Raw genomic sequence first — 18,408 nt, forward strand, 5'->3', positions numbered from 1 at the left:
TCGATAGTCTGTGGGCCGTATGGTGGTAATGTTATCATTGAATGGCCAATAATAATAGTCTGTTACGGTACATATATACAGTGTGGGGAGCAAACCCTTTCTGTTACGGATGAATCTAGTTCTCTTGACTTGAGTCTTGACTGATCCCCTATGCCGCGTGAATTGAGCTCCTGGCGATTAAATACCGGGGTGATCAGTAACGGTTACGACGTAACTTGCTGTCAGGTGAGGCTATGTCGCTGAGAGACTTTGAGAAGTATGAGGAGACCTCGGACAAGAAAAGGAAGAAAGTAAGGGAGTATTTTGATAGCATTCGTATTGAAGGCGATTCCCAGGAGCTGGTGAACAAGCTGTACTTGGAAAAGCCGAAAGATGTCAACGGATATGCGGTGAGTCAGTTACTATACAATGCCAATGGCTTATGTACAATGACTATGTACATGTAGATGAACTACTGTCGTGGACATGGAAATCCGGTCGCACGTCTAGCGGCCCCAGACACAGCCAGAGCGCTGGCCATGCAGCCGTGGGTAAGCAGTACACACATGCATGGCCGATTAATTATGCGCTGCAGCGTGCTGGTCGCATTGGGTCAACATGTGCACTGCATGCAACGTTCTGTAAGCGCTGAGGGCGCCGGCCCCACTCAATCGACTGGATTTCTATGTCCAAGACTGTACTAGGTTAGCAGGGTCGTAGCACCCGGTCTGGCCGGTCAGGTCATGACCGGTCGGGTCATGACGGTGTCGGACCGTATTTCGAAAGCGTTGATCCACCCAATACGTGCAAAAGGGGTTTTCGTCAATAATGTTCACTTCCGGTCAAATGCATGTACCAGTATGTAGTAGTATCCCATTTGACGGGACCACGCGGACTCCCGGTGCTATAGCCATGATTAGGACTGTCTGCCGTTTGTTTGGCATCCTTATTATAGTGATACACAGTGACCCGCTGTATGCCACTGTCTGGTTCGCCGCAGCATGGGTTTATACTTGGAGTAATAGGATACAATTATTACACCCAACAACAAGCCTCAGTGCCTTCAAGGCACCTGGCACACGGCTAATTTGTTGCAACCGTCTGACTTTCATGCTACGCAGGGAGTCGTAAACAGACCAAGTTTGGGTAGGCCGGACTCTCTGATGCTATGCAATCATCAGGCAGCAACAAACTAGCCTTTGTGTCTTGTTCTGTGGAGTACGCTATGCCTCAGTCAGACCTCATAACCGCACACATCAGTTTTCCACAAAAAATATCCGGATAGGCGAGGGAACCAGATAATCGAACACACACGTACTGTATGTATGCACGGCAAATGCTGTAAATCGGTAACCAACGATTTTCTTCCGGATGGCGAGGGATCCGGAAAATAGAGAACTGGATAAGCGAGGTCTGACTGTATACATGTACATGTAAGGGGTGCAGACATTAGCGTAGTAATCACCTGTGATAACACCGGATGCAGGCTTAAAGTACAATTATATTCCAGAATTGCAATTTGCTGTCTCCACGTCGATTATTTACATAAAATGAGCGCGCACACAATTTTCTTGCCGTGTTCATTAGTGGGCAGGGCTGTAGCACCCGGTCTGGCCATGGCGGGACATTTTATTAAGTTGACCCACTCAACTCGTACAAAATGTTTTGTTTTTTTGTCACTAATGCTTCCACTGAATTGGCCGGACCACCTGAAGTCCGAGTGCTATGGTCCTGGTGGGTATGACTGAAGACTAGTGCTGCAAGGCCACATTTGTTAACCCCATTTAAAGTTAACGGTCTCCGGATTCTTGTTGGTTAGCAATGTAAAATGCTTACATATTCTGGCTGTCAAAACCAGAACACAACTGTACGTACTAATTACCCAATGCTGTAGACAGCAAGCTATTCAAGCTGGCCATATAGGCTGTGTTGTAACTGCCTTTTCTCCACCTACTCCCAGTCCCGTGCCATCTCCACACTTCTACAAAGGGACGACGATAACTACATTTGAAAGACTGTTTATTGCAAGACGACTATGGAAACACAGCTAGACATGACGAACTCAAGACGAAGACTGCTTCTCACACCACAGCAACACGTGCATGCACCAACACGACGTACACCGGCACGATGTACACAAAATAACGTACTACAACAGCTGCATCAGTACAGCTACGAGCTTTAGTTAAGTAAGCCAAGCTACCGGCCATGGTACAAAGGTGGTAGCACATGTTAACTGTGAGTCACACATTTGTAGAGAAGAGCAGTCGGTAGAGCAAGAGAAAAAGGTTGCAGGGAACTTATCTTCTGGAAACTAATCTGCACGAAACTAAGAATGCAGCAGCTTTTATAGGGTGAGAATCTGTATGCTAACGACTATGGCCAGGGGATACACAGAGCAGAGAGAAGTAGGACGAAAGGTCAACACTAAGTACATGTGTGGGCAGAAGAATGGGAAAGGCGAACAGCGGTAACATTCCGACAAGAGGAATGACATTAACATTACCCGTTGCTCATACAAATTGTAAATATGTACATCATTTTTGCAAACGGTGAGGAGACAATAATTTGATACCGCAATCAATAAGACAAGCGGCACTACGGTAATGAAAACGTGCTATAAATCGAGATGCACCCAGCCTCAGGTAGATATTCTGAATCTTACGCTGAAAGCACGTTTTCATCACCGTAGTGTCGGTGTTTATACACAAAATTAATATTGATTCAGCTTGAATTCTTTTATTCTCACGACAGCTTGTCTTATTGATTGCGGTTATCAAATTATTGTCTCCTCGCCATTTGTTTAAATATTTTAAATCGAGCTACACCCAGCCTCAGATAGATATTCTGAGTCTTACGCTGAAAGCACGTTTTCATTACCGTAGTGTCGCCCTTAAATAAGGGCCTAAGGCCAAACTAAAGAAGGTGTGTGGTTCGACTAACATGGACATTTTTTTTACGGGCGGGCGGGCGGATTTTTTTTTTTAATATATTTTTTAGTACATGTAAATACACTGTATACGCGTATCGAGTAGACTCTACTACCAGCACAAGGCAGCAGTCGTACCACTCACTGCACTGCACTGCAGTACAACTACAAGTCAAGTCCAAAAGGAGCCGCCTGCGTCCGCAGACTCACGCCGCACAGCACGTAGACGTGGACGTGTTCAGTCCACGTACGTCAGTCACACGACAGCCCGCCGAAAAAAAGTTACGGTCGGGCTGAAATTGTACGGTCGGTCGGGTGAGTCGAACCACACACCTTCTTTAGTTTGGCCTAATGTAGTTTTTCTTAGGCGGTGTTTAGGGGCCGTCCGTAAATATCGATGTTTTTTTAGAGACGATATTGGTGCGTCTGGGGGGGAGGGGGTTTGAGCCATGTGCGTCTTTTCGAGCATCAGAAAAATATCGATGTAAATATCTGAAGTTTCGCCGATCCCTGCACGCGGACGTCTAAATGGCTATACAAGAAATGTGAAACCAGCTTCCGTTCGCGGAGCTAAAACTCGCGACACAAGAACAAAATCAAAAATTGGAAGCTGTACGCCCATGGCGAATTTCAAGAGCAAAAGAATGAGCTATTGATTGTGGAAATCGGCCGAACGATGCCTGCAGGAGACCTTTTTCAAGACGTAGAGGCAGTGCGAACAAACACGGACGAACTCCACAAGAGTTTCCAGTCTTCACTGTCTGAACAAGGATTTGAAAAAATTCAAGCCCGAGCGTAGCCGCTTTGGCTACACCATGGTACCAGTACACGATGGCTGTGAGCACTGCAGCGCCAACCCGGTTCGCTCCCCCCAGGCGATGCAGCTATTGCGTGAGTGCGGCGGGATTTTCACGCCTACACCGGACCCTCAACATCCTGGGCACTTCATGAGCATCCAAAAATATTGATTCCATGATCTAGATGTACATGTGCGTCTTCTGGGGGGAGGGAGGGGGGTCAAGGGAGAGAAGCACCAATATCGTCTCTAAAAAAACATCGATATTTATGGACGGCCCCTTATACACAAATGTCGATTCAGCTTGTCTTATTGATTGCGGTTATCATTTTTGCAGATAACAAATTCAACTTTAATTATTAACGACTTGTTTTTGAGGGACCACCAATTATTTCTGCCTTATTGTAGTCATATTTTCCTCTTTGTCCATCACATCACATTCTTCCGTATACGTGTACAGTAAAGCCGCTGCGAAATGTCAATTCAGACTCAGTTGGTTCTGTTAATCAATACATATGGTCTACTGTCTTGTACATCGCCAATGCATTGTCTACTGCTACGTTTACCCGCATGCCGTAACAAGTTAGTTACCCAGTATTGTACATTCTTGAGTTTCAATCTTTTGATCTTCCAGTCTTGGTGCTGCAGTTTTAGTTAGTAGTAGGGGTGAAACAATTATACCGAATATTCGAATACTCGTTTACTACCTATCGGTTCAACCAGGGTTGTATCATGTGATTTTTGAGGCGGTTGGTGTGCGATTTTTAGGATATCAAGAATACTCGAATATTCGATCGGAGAAAATCAGAGTACTCGAACTCGGGATCTCAGTGCCAACTTTCACCCCTAGTTAGTAGCGAGCTACAGTCCACAGGACGGGTGTTTCTGTTTCTCACCCCTGTCCAGGGCTACGATAGTTTAGGAGCCGACAATAATGCCGGATTCTGATGTAACCTGGACGGGGCCTGAGCGGTTTGCCTGTGGGCATGCTCGATGTGTGGTGCTTATCAGAGATCCGTCGATGATTTTACAATATGTTTTCAGTGTAATTGAGACTAGGACCCGGTACCCATTCACTGCTGGGAGTAGTAGTGGCATGGTAGAACTTCTGTAATGGTTATATCCAAATAAGGGAGCGAGCACTGTGCGCAACTTTGTACCGTAGTGTGGAGTTGGGGAGCTCGTAGCCAAGCACGAATAAGTATTGCTCACTCAAATTTGGAAGTGTTCCGGTTCTCGGAATGATATTGCACTTTTTTACTTGAAAGGTGACTTGAAATCAATGTCACCAAACACCATTAGTTGAGACAAGTGAGACCAAAAGGAAAAAAAGGTAGTGAAAAAGGAGCCACTGGCTCCACTGCCCATGCTCTGGCCTGAGAACTGCAACACTGCGCTCGCGATGCGTGCAACGACATCAGCATGACTTACACATGAACAAAATAATGATATAATAAAGAGTGTAACGTGGATTCGTGATATTCACGACAAGCACCATGTCCATTCTTAACACACATCCCCTGCAAATTTCCATCATTTCTCCTTTTCTTTGGTAGTAACACAGGGATGCAAAGCATTCCAGGTCCTCGAAATTATCCACTGCAGTAATGATAAGTCTTGGCATCACCGTGCAGTCATGCACCCTGGACTATAATGATGTGGGTAAGGAAAATCAGCATTTCAATGTGATGCAACAAGGTACTTCTTTGAGATAATTGATTTCTCGGATAGTTCACATTAGGATAATCAGCATTCTACACGTACCGCATGGATGCATTATATCCCCAACCAAACGAAACATGTACTGGACAAAAACCCGAACGATGCCACTTCACCAAGATTAAAAGACAGTGTAGGGATACAAGCCAATGGAAACGATAGAGAGCCAACGACACAGACGAAGACAGTGGACATTTGCCCACTAACCTACATAATATCCATGTGTACACAGGACTTGCCCCACCAAACATGAGTGCTGATAAAATGAAAAGAAAAAGAAAGACAGTGCATGCACTACACGTGCCCGGCAACATGTAGACAACACCCAGAACAAAAAGACTACCAGCACCCATCAGCAGCAACATGGGCACATCACACACTTCAACATGCACCGTTGGCAACCAAGACATATAGACGGGTATACTTGCAGAAGGCTTGAACCGCAGAAGAGTCAGTGTTAGTCAGTCAGAAACGTTTGTTCTGGGTAAGATATTACCCTTCAAATGGTAAAACTTGTTGTGTCCTTCAAATATCATAGTATCAACAAAACAAAGAGAAAACTGCTGGCCTACAAAAGAGACAAAAATATGAAAACTGTGGAGCAAGAACTCGTCTAACAAAGCAAAGCAAAGAACTATAATGCTAAAAGATAATTATGCCGTGGGATTCAACATGGAAATAGCATACACGCAACGTGTTAGGAAGAGAAGATTTGGGATACACAGGTAGCATGTGTGAAATGAAATATAGCTGTATGTCATGTGCCTATGGCTGTTTAATAGATACTATGTTTGTCAATCCCACAACACCAAATCAAGTACAGGTCTTTATCAAGGTATGGGAACTCATAGTACGATGGTCATCTGCAGGTATACTACTAGCATGCATGTCGACATCTATGCTTCATGCGGGACTGGTGCTGCCGGAAATGACACACAATAAAACAAGCAGTTAGTTCGATTCGGCTAGCACTCGTACATGCTTGCCGATAATCTCTGCGCCTTGACTCAACTGCTCCTCTTCCGAATAGGTGAAACACAACCTGACATAGTTGTTGAACTTACCATCAGGGGAAAAGTTACGACCGGAGAAGATCAGAACGTTGTCTTGCAACACAGACGTCTCCAGCTCACCGCCATCAACATTTTCCGGTAGCCTCAGCCATATAAAAAAGCCACCCTCAGGGAATACCCAAGAGCAACCAGCAGGTAAATGTTTACGAAGCGCTGCATCCAACACTCTGGCCCGTGTTTGGAATACTGACTGACAGTGATCAACATGTCTACCAAGCAGCCCAAGAACAATGAGACCTTCAGCCAATCCAGCTACAACATGCTGCACAGCACCACCACCTCGTATAAAATGACTCGTACGCAGTGGCTCAAGAATACGATCAGGCCCTTCCAACCAGCCAAGACGAACACCAGGTCCAAAGATTTTACTGAAAGTTCCGTTGGACACCACGTTGCCACTCGTCTTGTCACCTGGAGCGATGTCATCATAGGCCAAGAGTCGCTGTGACACCTTTACCGGCTGATCGTCGCTGGGACTGATTGGTAGAAGGTTATACACATCATCGCACGCTACTAACAACTCACATTCGCGCGCAACACGGACCAGCTCAGAACGGCGTTCGGGTGACAAACAGCGTCCAGTCGGATTGTGATATGTTGGTATGCAGTACAGCATTGCACGGAATGGACGCTCGTCACCTGGTGTACGCAGCTCAGAAGAATACTCATCTACGCGTCGCTTCAATTCACTGGGAATTATGCCCTCGCTATCTGAACGAATGCTGATAACTTTAAGATTTAACTCTTTGCGGAAGAATTCCAGAGCGATAAAGAACGTCAAATCCTCAACAAAGACAACATCGCCAGTAGAAAAGTAAAATGATGTCAGCATAGCCAATCCTTGCGTAGCACCTGCAGTCGGTATCAACTCGTCAGCCAGTACTTCATCTCCATATCGAGAACTCAGGAAGGTAGCCAGGGCACGACGAAAACCTGGATCGCCTTTTTGTGGACCATAGTGAAATAAGCTATCAACATCCTCCTGTGACATCTTCCACGCAGCTGCTTGTCTCAGCATATCTGCACATTTCGCCAGCTCTGATGGACCAGGACTGCCAACTCGCAGATTAGGACCATCTACTTCAGCTCCAAGATCCTGAAATAAAGTTGCGGAGCCATCCGTAGGTGCAGAGACAGAGAATGGTGCTGCCCTCACGCGCGGGACTCCATTGAGAACGCCTCTCTGCGGCCGTCTAAAGGCGGAACTGAACAGTGGCGCTGAAGCCAGGCGATAACATTGACGATACATTTCTATAGTGTCAGGTGATGTTCCCAAATCCACAGTCCACACAGCACCATGCTGGTCATTTCAAGAGAACAGCGTCGTCATTGCACAGAGCTATGGCTATGAAACGAAGTCCAGTCAGTCCACCAACCATTTCACTCCTATTGATCTCCACCGCCACGACGAATTACAAAAGCTGCTCCCGAAGCCCGGGCAGGACTGAGCTTTCTCTCGCCTTTCTCTCCTTCACAACAAAAATTAATGTCAGATAAAATTTCTCATCGAGTATCCTTTGCTTATCGCGATGTACATGTAGTACGAGTACCGGTACTTCTTTGTTTCAGTAGATCTACGAGTGAAATCGCCACGTGGCACTCGTCTAGATAGCTAGCTTAGCTAGCTAGCTAGCTAGCTGTGCATTTTGCGTGCAGTGCAGCATGCAGCACAGCAGTACAGTGCTAGTGGTGCAGGTGGTGCCATGCGACAGGCAGTTCCGGCGGGAAATCCAGCTTATAAAAGAGAGGTTAAGTTTCACGTAAAAGTCTTACGTCCGTGAACTTTTACGTCAAAAAGTGAAAAAACTCACGTAAAATTTGACGTGTTTTACGTGAGTTGACTGTCCCGCGCGTAAGTTAGTTCATGACGTGAGTTTTTGGACGTTTCGCTTGGTTATCCCGACCGAATTTGTGTGAGTTTCCGGAATTTTATGGAAATTTATCGAGTTTGTTGGAAGATTTGATATTTGTGCGAACTAAACCCGAATCCTGCAAGGCAAAATTTCACGTCACGTCGCACGTATAACTTAACCTCTAAAAATTACACGTAACGTGAGATTTGCACCGCGTTTTGAAAAAAGGGCAAAAAACGTGTAACTTAACCTCTCTAAAGTCAGACCCGCGCGCGCCGTAGTCTTACTAAGTAACTACTTTCTTAGTAGTTATATTACTGCATAGATCAGGTAGCTGAGAGTAGACCGGTTACGGCGGTTAGGTATCAGGTAGTCGGTAGAAGCATGAGTACAGTGGATATCGGTTATAAAGTCATCGGACATAGTGATAAACCGGCTATATTGATACAAAATGAAGATATCAAAAGCAAAACCAGAAAAAGCCAGTCAAATTATCATTATAACCAATATATCGGATATAGCGATAAATCGGCTATAAGGATACAGAATCACCATTCCAATCACCTCTTTGTGCAGAAAAATTATCGTCTATAGTGATAGCAACACACGAGTGTGAGGTATTGATGTCTCAACTCGGAGCCACATGTGTGTTTCCATAGTGTATTCTGGTCTGATGCTTCCTGGATGATGCCTTTGGGCCAAGAAGTTCTTCACTCTAGACTGGGGAAGGTGCAGCAGCATGCATCATGTATCAGTATGCTACATTAGCGCGATCGAGTACCCACACGTGTATAATGTGTATGTATGACGAGCGCAGTTGAAAATCGCCTGTAGTGATATACCGGTTATAGTGATAAAATGTGAAAAATCAGAAGGGCACGTTATAACCAATATCTACTGTACATGAAAACCAGAGTGTGCAGCCTTGGGGCCTTTTCTGATAGGTGTCTGTCACGGCGGAATTCCGTGATTACATCATATTTGGCGCAGATTGAAATGGCGTAGTGCGTACAACTGAGCTGCAGTTGTGCAGAAAGAGACCTGCTTGAATCCTGCTTGTACGCACTACATCACTAAAATGATGTAATCACGGAATTCCGCCGTGACAGCCACCCATCCGAGCTGCACACTCTGGTTTTCATGTACTCTTGGTAGAAGCAAGAGTACATAACCCCCAGGCCGGCAGGGGTTATGTACTCTTGGTAGAAGTAGTACTACATGATGTAGATCTACTCTTGGTACTACTAGTACCGGTACCAAGCCGCGGTGCAAGGGCAAGGCGCAGGATCTACAACTACATAATCATAATCATAATCATTGTATTTGTAGTTACAGTTACAGTTACAGTAGCCTGACTAGGAGTGCCCACTGGTCTTGCAGGTCTGCCCCGGCCGTGCACGTTGCCAATCCACTGGATCATTTATTCATGAACTACAGTGAAACCTGGCTAAGGCGACCACTCAAGGGACGAGAAGAAGTGGTCACCTTGGCCAGGTGGTCTTCTTATCCAGGTTCAGTGGGTCACGTGAACATACTCACTATACATATACATGTGATATATCACTTTGATCAGTGCATCACATTGCACACACCTATGCTACAACTCATATTTGATCATGTGCCTGGGGGCCTCATACCTGTCAAGTGTCGTGCATGCACCATGTAGACCTACATCAGATTCTACACTCCCTGCTGCGCTGATTGAGTATACTTCTTGCGCTGATTGAGTATACTTCTTGCGCTGATTGAGTATACTTCTTGCGCTGATGTGTAGATCTACCATGTTATGTGGTGCACAGTGCAATGCGTGCCTGTACATGACTAGTAGGGTGCAACGCGGTCGCGGGGGGGGGGGGGGGGTGGTCGTTGGTCGCGTTGAGCGAGTGGTCGCCTTATCCGAGCAGTTTGAGCGTGAATGCGTCCGTGACAAGGAGAAGTCGTCGCCATGGTCGAGTGGGCGCCATATCCGAGTGGGCGCCATATCCGAGTGGTCGGCATTACAGGTTTTACTGTACAAAGGTGTGGAATTAGGTGAGGTCTCATTGTACATAGCTTAACACGTTGCAACATCGTTTTGTCTTGTTTGTGCTCCATGCAGACCGAGTTCTTCTCCAGAAGAGCCCACGCGCCCACCGTCACCAAAGTAAGCTTATTTAGTGGGCAGAATCGACAGCGCTTCTACACATTGAATACGGCTGTACTGTGTACATTGCATGTGTTGGATAAATTTACTTCAACATGTTTACATTCAAACGATATGCTGATAGAGTCCAGGCTTTTTTTAAACTGTTACAGGTCAGACACGGCTCTACTACGGCTACTACTACAATGTACTGTTCTAGTGACTGTAAAGAGATCCATAATGCTATCGGCACTGACGGTGTGTACACAATGTGTTCAATTACACAGGCTTTATCATCACGAGCTGGTTGGATAGGTACAGCACTGAAGTTAATATTTCAATGAGAGCCAGGTTTTGCAATTATCAGTTGGTTCTCACTCGGCATGGAATATGTTATGGAGCCGCATACATACCTACATGTGTATAGTACAGGTGGAGACGGTTGAGAAAGTAGAATCAGAGTAATAGTACGTCTACGGTATGTTCTCTTGTGGGTTATTCAGCACTAATGGTCAATCAAGTGCTGAAACTGGCTATCTCAAGTACATGTACTCATTTAGTGTTTTTTGGCACTTGTTACTGCACTCGTGTGTGTTTCAGTGTGTCATTAGATCTGGATGGTCGGTGAATGCCACGCCAGGTGTAGTAGCAGAGCTCTATGGCATTCTAAATGGCGTACCAAGAGTAAGTGCATAATCATGGTACCGAGTGTGTACTACTGTAATCTACTCCAACAACGTGGTTCCCAAGTTACTGATGGAGCCATCGCTAACACATACATGTAGATGACTTCTTTAGGGACCGGTCACATTGAGGGAACAATCCTCAGATTATAAACCGGGAATACTTTTTTATACTTTTCATTGCGGCCACACTGGATACGCACAATGAAAAAATCTCACCCACACAAGCTATTTTTTGTCACCATTCGCTTCTGGCAGTCTGTCAGCTCCGCTCCTGGGCCAGAGCTGCATCAGAACAGCCTCTAGAGTATAGCTCCACTTCATAACGCAATAAAAAAATCAAGGAAACTGAAAGAAATGTGGAAGCCGCGGATGATTATAATCTTCGGCGGAAAAGCGAGGCCTCGAGCTGATTTTCATCGAGTGGATTAAATCTCTCAAATCTCCCGCACAGCGGCAAATATCCATGGTAACCACAGATTTTTTCAAAATTTCCCTCAGTGTGACCGGCCCCTAACCTGCCTATTTGGTGAGGACACTGGTTGATACTTCAAGTAATATTATTGGTAGAGCTCCACTGCAGGGCTCTTAAGGTTACACCAGACAGGACCAAGGGAGGACAAGTGAAATATGCTTTTCAAGACAAGGATAATTGTATCATAGTGAATCAAGGGCACATGATTATTACTGGGACATGCTCTGACTGATGAGGCCTAACATGGACAAAACAGCTAGCTGTCCGGAGATGGAGCGTGTTCTGATCTTCTATATTTAATTTGCTGGATATAGAGACTCGCTGTGAGTGCTGCTGTGCGGACACAAGATTCAGTATCACTCCGTGAAGCCAACAGCAAAGTGCATGAAGCACCCACACAGGGCAAGCAAAACGGTCGGAAGAAGGCAACTTCTTCACAGGTGAGCAAAGGCTATGCCAATTCTGGAACTTACTTCTGGCTTTGTGCCTGAGTTGCCCGCATTGCCTGCGACGAGAAAGGATCTTGATATATGTACTTGTATTTGAAACTTTATACTTCAAGTGACGACACACCCATATGGCTAACATGGCACATGGCAAAGCCGCGTGATTCAAGGTATTCTATGCTGTGGTATCGGTCGTAATAACAGGCATCAATTTCCAGCAAAACAGACAATGACGCCAGCAGCACATCATTAGACACTTCTAGAGGCGGCCGCCATGATCTCACCCCACAAGAACAAAGCGAGAAGATTACATCTCTCCTTGGAGGAGATAGAGTGTGGCACATCTCACTGCCATGCCATAAGCTAATGTAAGTGCAGAGGGAAAGCATAATCACCGGGTCCAAGTTGGAACCTTCAGTGGTGTACTGAAAAAACGGGCTTTTCCAATGTTAGAATTGGCAAACAGCTACATAGGCCAGGGCTATGTAGGAATGGCATGCTGTTATTTGTCCCTACCTTATTCGTTGTGGATTTCAGCACCTAGGAGTTGATGGGTTGGGTTATTTATTAATGATAGCTTGCATAGACCTCGGTCCTACCGGTAGGACCATCATACACAGATGTTGTAGTACGTTATTTTGTGTACGTCGTGTGTACGTCATGTTGGTGCATGCGCGTGTTGCTGTGGTGTGAAATGCTGTCTTCGTCTTGAGTCATGATGTCTTCGTCTTGAGTTTATCATGTCTTCGTCTTGAGTTCGTCATGTCTAGTTGTGTTTCTTCGTCGTGTCAATAAACAGTCCTCTAAATGTAGTTATCGTCGTCCATTTGTACAAGTGTGGAGATGGCACGGGACTGGGAGCAGGCATAGAAAGGGAGTTACAACAGTGGTGGCAGCGGTGGCCACTCGTGCAAGTCGCTACCAGATGATGATAATTATACAACAGCGGTGACTACTAGTGCAAGTCGCTACCTAATGATGACTACTAGTGCAAGTCGCTAACTAATGATGACTACTCTGCGGCAAGTCGCTATCAACTATGATTAAGTCTACAAGATGTTGATGAAGGAACTACAGTTGTAGTCACAGGCTAAGTCAGTGCTGCTGTGTACCGTGATTTATGTCCTGCTGAATGAATAAAACCCTCTACCGTATCACTGCTGCCGTGTTCTGGTATTTAATTGAAGTACTGTATTGCAATTGGTCAATGTGGATAGTGCTGTCAAGATAGAAGAGCACGACTTGTGGACTTGTGGAGATTCAAGGAATTGGAACTTTTAAGTGCTTTGTTTAATACATTACACTAGATTGTTAACATAGTTTTCCTTGCATAAAATTTAATTTTAATCTTGGAGCATAATGGCACAACGGGGTGGGAATGCACAGCAACCACAACAGGCAGTACAACAGCGAGCATTGGCACGACCGGTGATAGTTCCGAATCCGTACCTGGGGAAGGGCGATGAGGATTGGCAAAGTTGGCTATCCTCGTTCAATGCTGCATGTGTTGCCAATGGTTATGGCGATGAGGATAGAATTGTGTTCATGGGAGCTAGACTGGAGGGAATCGCACATCAAATTTTCAATACCGTGCGGGCGGCAAACCCAAATGACACGTATCCAGTTTTATCCACGAATCTAACAGCCCACTTTGAGCCCGTGCAACAGCAACAGCTGCGGGAGGTGGAACTCAGGGCCAGGGTAAAACTGTCAAACGAAACACAACCAGCTTTTGCTGCGGCTTTACGTTCCCTTGCATCACGCGCTTTCCCGGGCCAGGGTGGAAATATTGTCGAAAGAATTGTCCTGCAACAATTCATAGACGGGCAGAACACATCAGAGGTACGCCTGCAGCTAGCGTCAAACAGGCCGAACACGTTAGATGAAGCTGTACAAAGTAACAAAGAGCAATCACAATCACCACGGCATATCAAATGGAGGCAATGCGTGCTCCAAGCCGTACGGCATTGCCTTCACCTTCGGAGCATTTTCAGGTCGCGGCAGCAACAGCTACTGCAAATGATGTAGGAGTGGGTGACCTGATCTCACTTCTAAAGAGCATCGACCGAAAGTTAGACCGGATGGCTCAAGGCACGCAAGAAAGTAGACAGCACACCAGGCCACAAAACTCACGGCCCAGAGCCTGCTACAACTGTGGAGAAATCGGCCACTTTTCCCGGCATTGCCCCCATCCGCGTCGTCAGGGAAACGGTCAGTGACTGGCTCTGAGGAGCAAGAGTCAGTCAGTCATGATGTTACCGTAGATATTTCATCAAGCGTCGCCAGTATCAGGTCACGTCGATGTGTAATTAATTGTCAGCTTAATGATGTAGTTGTTACTAATGTTTTGGTGGACACTGGCTCCAGCGTGTCGTTAATCAGTTGCAACAAATTAATGGAAATTTGTCCGGGTGCTGTGCCAAGCCCCGACAACGCACGAGTTCATTCGGTTACTGAGAGCTCTCTTTCAATTATGGGTACTGTTTTTTGCACTGTTGAAATTGATCGGCATGAGAAAATAGTGCAGAAATTTCTTGTGGCACGGAACATCAATCCAGAGATTATCTTAGGCACAGACTATTTACACAAGTCTGGTGCCAAGATCGAGTTTTCAAATGATGGCTGGACATTTGAGCAAAGGAAAGCAGTTCCAGCAGAGTCAATGCGCATCCGGGTAGCAGACAAGACCGTCATACCAGCAGAACATGTGTGTATGGTGCAAGTAACATGTGACAATAGTAGCCAAGACGAGTTGTATCTCCTAGAGGGTCTAGCAGCATTTCAGGAGAAGCATCCACTGTTAGAGATTGGAGAGGTACTCCTATCTGGGGCTCAAATGTCTGAATTTTGCATCCCGGTGACAAACAGAGCAACATGTGATGAAACTTTGTACTGTGGTACAAATGTTGCTGTAGCGGAAGTGTTCGAGGAGATTGACATTGCAGAGGAATCCGCAGCAGAGTCTTGTGCGTGCACCGTAGACTGCGATAGTGCTACTGGTGACACAGGTGGTGAACAAGAGTTGCGAGAATGGTTACGTACGCAAAGTCACCTCAATGCCGAACAGCATCAGCAGTTACTCGAGTTACTGCTGGAGTTTCGAGACATCTTTGTACTGTCGGGAGATTCGCTTGGGCTGTGCACCTCATGCACGCATCGTATTAAGACTGGTGACGCAGCACCCATTAAACAGGCTGCTAGGAGACTGCCTTTCCACAAGAGAGCTGAACTGAAGGCACTGATCGTAAACCTACTTGAGAAGGGTATTATTAGCGAATCCGACAGTCCTTGGGCTTCCCCGATAGTCTTAGTGAAGAAGAAGGATGGGACGTTGAGATTATGCGTGGACTACAGGAAACTGAATGCGGTCACTGTTCGAGATGCGTACCCCCTACCACGAATTGATGACACGCTCGATTCATTGTGTGGCTGTAGATTCTTTTCCACGATGGATTTAGCAAATGGGTATTGGCAACTAGAGCTCGAGGAAGCGGACCGCCACAAGAGCGCTTTTGCAACGCCTGTCGGCCTTTACGAATTCAATGTCTTACCGATGGGAGTAAGCAACGGGCCAGCAACCTTTCAGCGAGCGATGGAGAAAATCCTTGGAGACCTGTTATTGACTCATTCGTCGGAGGTGTGTCGAGTCTTCTTCGACGACGTGAATGTGGCGAGCTCGACACTAGATGGGCACTACCTTATGTTGCGAGATGTCTTCAGCCGTCTTCGAGGCGCCAACCTTAAGCTGAAACTTGCGAAGTGTCGGTTCCTCCAGGTCGAAGTTGCATTTCTTGGGCACAAGATAAGCTCGCAAGGCGTCGCAACAGGGAATGAGAACGTAGCGAAGGTTCTCAACTGGCGAACCCCAACCGACAAAGGTGACGTGCAAGCATTTCTTGGGCTAGTTGGCTATTACCGCCGGTTCATCAAGAACTTTGCAAAGATTGCGGCACCATTGCATGCCTTGACAGAGAAAGGAAGAAAGTTCGAGTGGACAAAGCCATGTGTTGTGGCTTTTCGCATGCTCAAGGAACGTTTGACATCAGCTCCGATCCTTGCATATCCTGATCTGTCTCCAACTGCACAAGATTTCATTCTTGATACAGATGCAAGTAGTTGCGGTATGGGAGCAGTTCTTAGCCAGCAGCAGGGCGATCAGGTCGCGGTTATTGCTTATGCCAGCAAAGTGTTCAACAAGGCGCAGAGGAATTACAGCACTTACGATCGTGAACTCTTGGCCTGTGTTACGTTCATTGATCAGTATCGCCACTACTTGCTAGGAAAGCGTTTTCAAATCCGTACAGACCACGCAGCCTTGAAAGAATTGATGAAAACGCCGGAACCTCGAGGTCGTAGAGCACGATGGTTAGAGAAGCTGTCCGAGTATGACTTCACGATCCTTCATCGTGCTGGGTTGCAACATGCCAATGCAGATGCATTATCCCGCTATCCTGTCGAAACTGACATTGCGACTGATGAGGTTGAGGTAGTCACACATGATGACATCGATTTGGTCTCTGCGATCTTACCACAGATCACTGTTCAGCCCGATTTTGCCGCTCTTACCGAGTTTGATGTACGGACCGCCCAGTCCGCTGATCCTGAGATTCAGAAAGTGTTGTCTTGGTACGACAATGGGACTGGATCTCTTGTCCGGCCACCAGAGAACCAACTAGTAGCTGTTTCCAAAGCCACCCGCCGATTTGCTGCTGAACTACACACCTTCCAGGTCTCCGATGGACTTCTATGGCGGAAGAAGGACGTCGACGGCGTAGATCACCTACTTCTAGTTGTGCCCGGTGACTTAGTAAACACAGCCATATCTTCTCTACACGACCTTCCTGGGGGAAGCCACGGCGGAGTCGACAAAACCATTGCCAAGTGTAAGCAACGCTTCTTTTGGTTTGGGATGACTGCGTCTGTACGTACATATATCCAATGTTGTACGGATTGTCAACAAGCCTCTAACAAAACCACATCAGGCCGTGCAGTTTTAGGCTCGCTGCAAGCTGGCTACTGCTTTGAGCGCGTCGGAATTGATTTAGTAGGTCCCTTTGTAGTGTCGGAACGAGGCAACCGCTATATCTTGGTCGTAATCGACGGCTTCAGCCGCTGGGTGGAGGCATATGCACTACCAGATATGTCTGCAAAGACTGTAGCTAACGCAATTGTTAAAGGGGAAGTTAAGGCAAAAATCAAAATTTCACCAGTTGTAGTCTTCGGGGTGCTGAGTCGAATGGTCGTGGTCCGAGGAAGCTGAGACGCTCCCTTCCTACTTGAATCCCAATCGAACTCGCGTACTTCCACCGAAACTGGGTGACTGCGCCCTACTAGATGGGGATTTGTATGCAAAATGTCACTAAAAGCGCCATTTCGTTCTTATAAAAGCACGGATGACCGCGATTGGCCCATATGTTGTAGTCTTTTGGACGCTGAGTCGACTGGTTTTGGTCCGAAAAGGCTGCGATGCAGCGTTCCTCCTTTATTCCCAATCGAACATGGTTGAAGAAGCGGTCACGTGCTCCTGGGTGCCCAAATCACCTGGTCACCACGCCAGCAGGCGAGAACTTTCACACCAAGGTTCAACTCGAGTGACAGGATTGCACCCAAAAAAGGTCAAACAGGCTAGTAAGTTGTACCCTGCAGGCACGGTGACCAGCTGACTGGCGTCCGCAGGAGCACGTGACCGCTTGTTCAACCATGTTCGATTGGGAATAAAGGAGGAACGCTGCATCGCAGCCTTTTCGGACCAAAACCAATCGACTCAGCGTCCAAATGACTACAACATATGGGCCAATCGCGGTCATCCATGCTTTTATAAGAACGAAATGGCGCTTTTAGTGACATTTTGCATACAAATCCCCATCTAGTAGGGCGCAGTCACCCAGTTTCGGTGGAAGTGCGCGAGTTCGATTGGGATTCAAGTAGGAAGGGAGCGTCTCAGCTTCCTCGGACCACGACCATTCGACTCAGCACCCCGAAGACTACAACTGGTGAAATTTTGATTTTTGCCTTAACTTCCCCTTTAACGAGTGGGTGTGTCGCTTTGGTGCTCCGGTCAGTCTTCATTCGGATCAAGGCGCACAATTCACATCTTCAGTCTTCAAAGAAATGTGCCGTGTTCTTTCCATCCACAGAACACAAACCACACCGTACCATCCTCAGGGAAACGGGCAAACCGAGCGTGTAAATCGTAGCATTGTCTCTGCACTAAGAGCGATTGTTCAGGGAAACGTAACAACCTGGGACAATTTGCTCCCTCATGTGCTGCTTTCCTATCGAAGCTCTCTTCATCGTTCCACTGGTTTCACACCAGCCATGATGCTTTTTGGT

The 18,408-nt window shown here is 46.5% G+C and overlaps 2 protein-coding genes across 2 annotated transcripts in view; one reads left to right on the forward strand and one right to left on the reverse strand.

Moving 5' to 3' along the window:
* The window catches only part of LOC135809020 (enolase-like), a 27,163-nt gene continuing 8,755 nt past the window's right edge, over positions 1-18,408 (forward strand). The window contains exons 1-5 of the mRNA XM_065322278.1: positions 1-389; positions 10,448-10,492; positions 11,072-11,155; positions 11,944-12,069; positions 12,280-12,443. Coding sequence (XP_065178350.1) covers positions 234-389; positions 10,448-10,492; positions 11,072-11,155; positions 11,944-12,069; positions 12,280-12,443 — 575 coding nt within the window. The 5' untranslated portion in view covers positions 1-233. The remainder of the gene's footprint in view (positions 390-10,447; positions 10,493-11,071; positions 11,156-11,943; positions 12,070-12,279; positions 12,444-18,408) is intronic.
* Positions 5,843-7,994, reverse strand: LOC135809019 (uncharacterized HTH-type transcriptional regulator YdfD-like). Its single transcript, XM_065322277.1, has one exon. The coding sequence runs from the start codon at positions 7,743-7,745 to the stop codon at positions 6,375-6,377; it is 1,371 nt and encodes a 456-aa protein (XP_065178349.1). The 5' UTR covers positions 7,746-7,994; the 3' UTR covers positions 5,843-6,374.

This window comes from Sycon ciliatum, chromosome 2, assembly GCF_964019385.1.
Source record: "Sycon ciliatum chromosome 2, ocSycCili1.1, whole genome shotgun sequence".
NCBI classification, from domain to species: Eukaryota; Metazoa; Porifera; class Calcarea; order Leucosolenida; family Sycettidae; genus Sycon; species Sycon ciliatum.

Coding starts and splice junctions, on each gene's coding strand:
- LOC135809019 (XM_065322277.1), bottom strand. CDS start 7,745: ATGTATCGTCAATGTTATCGCCTGGCTTCAGCGCCACTGTTCAGTTCC.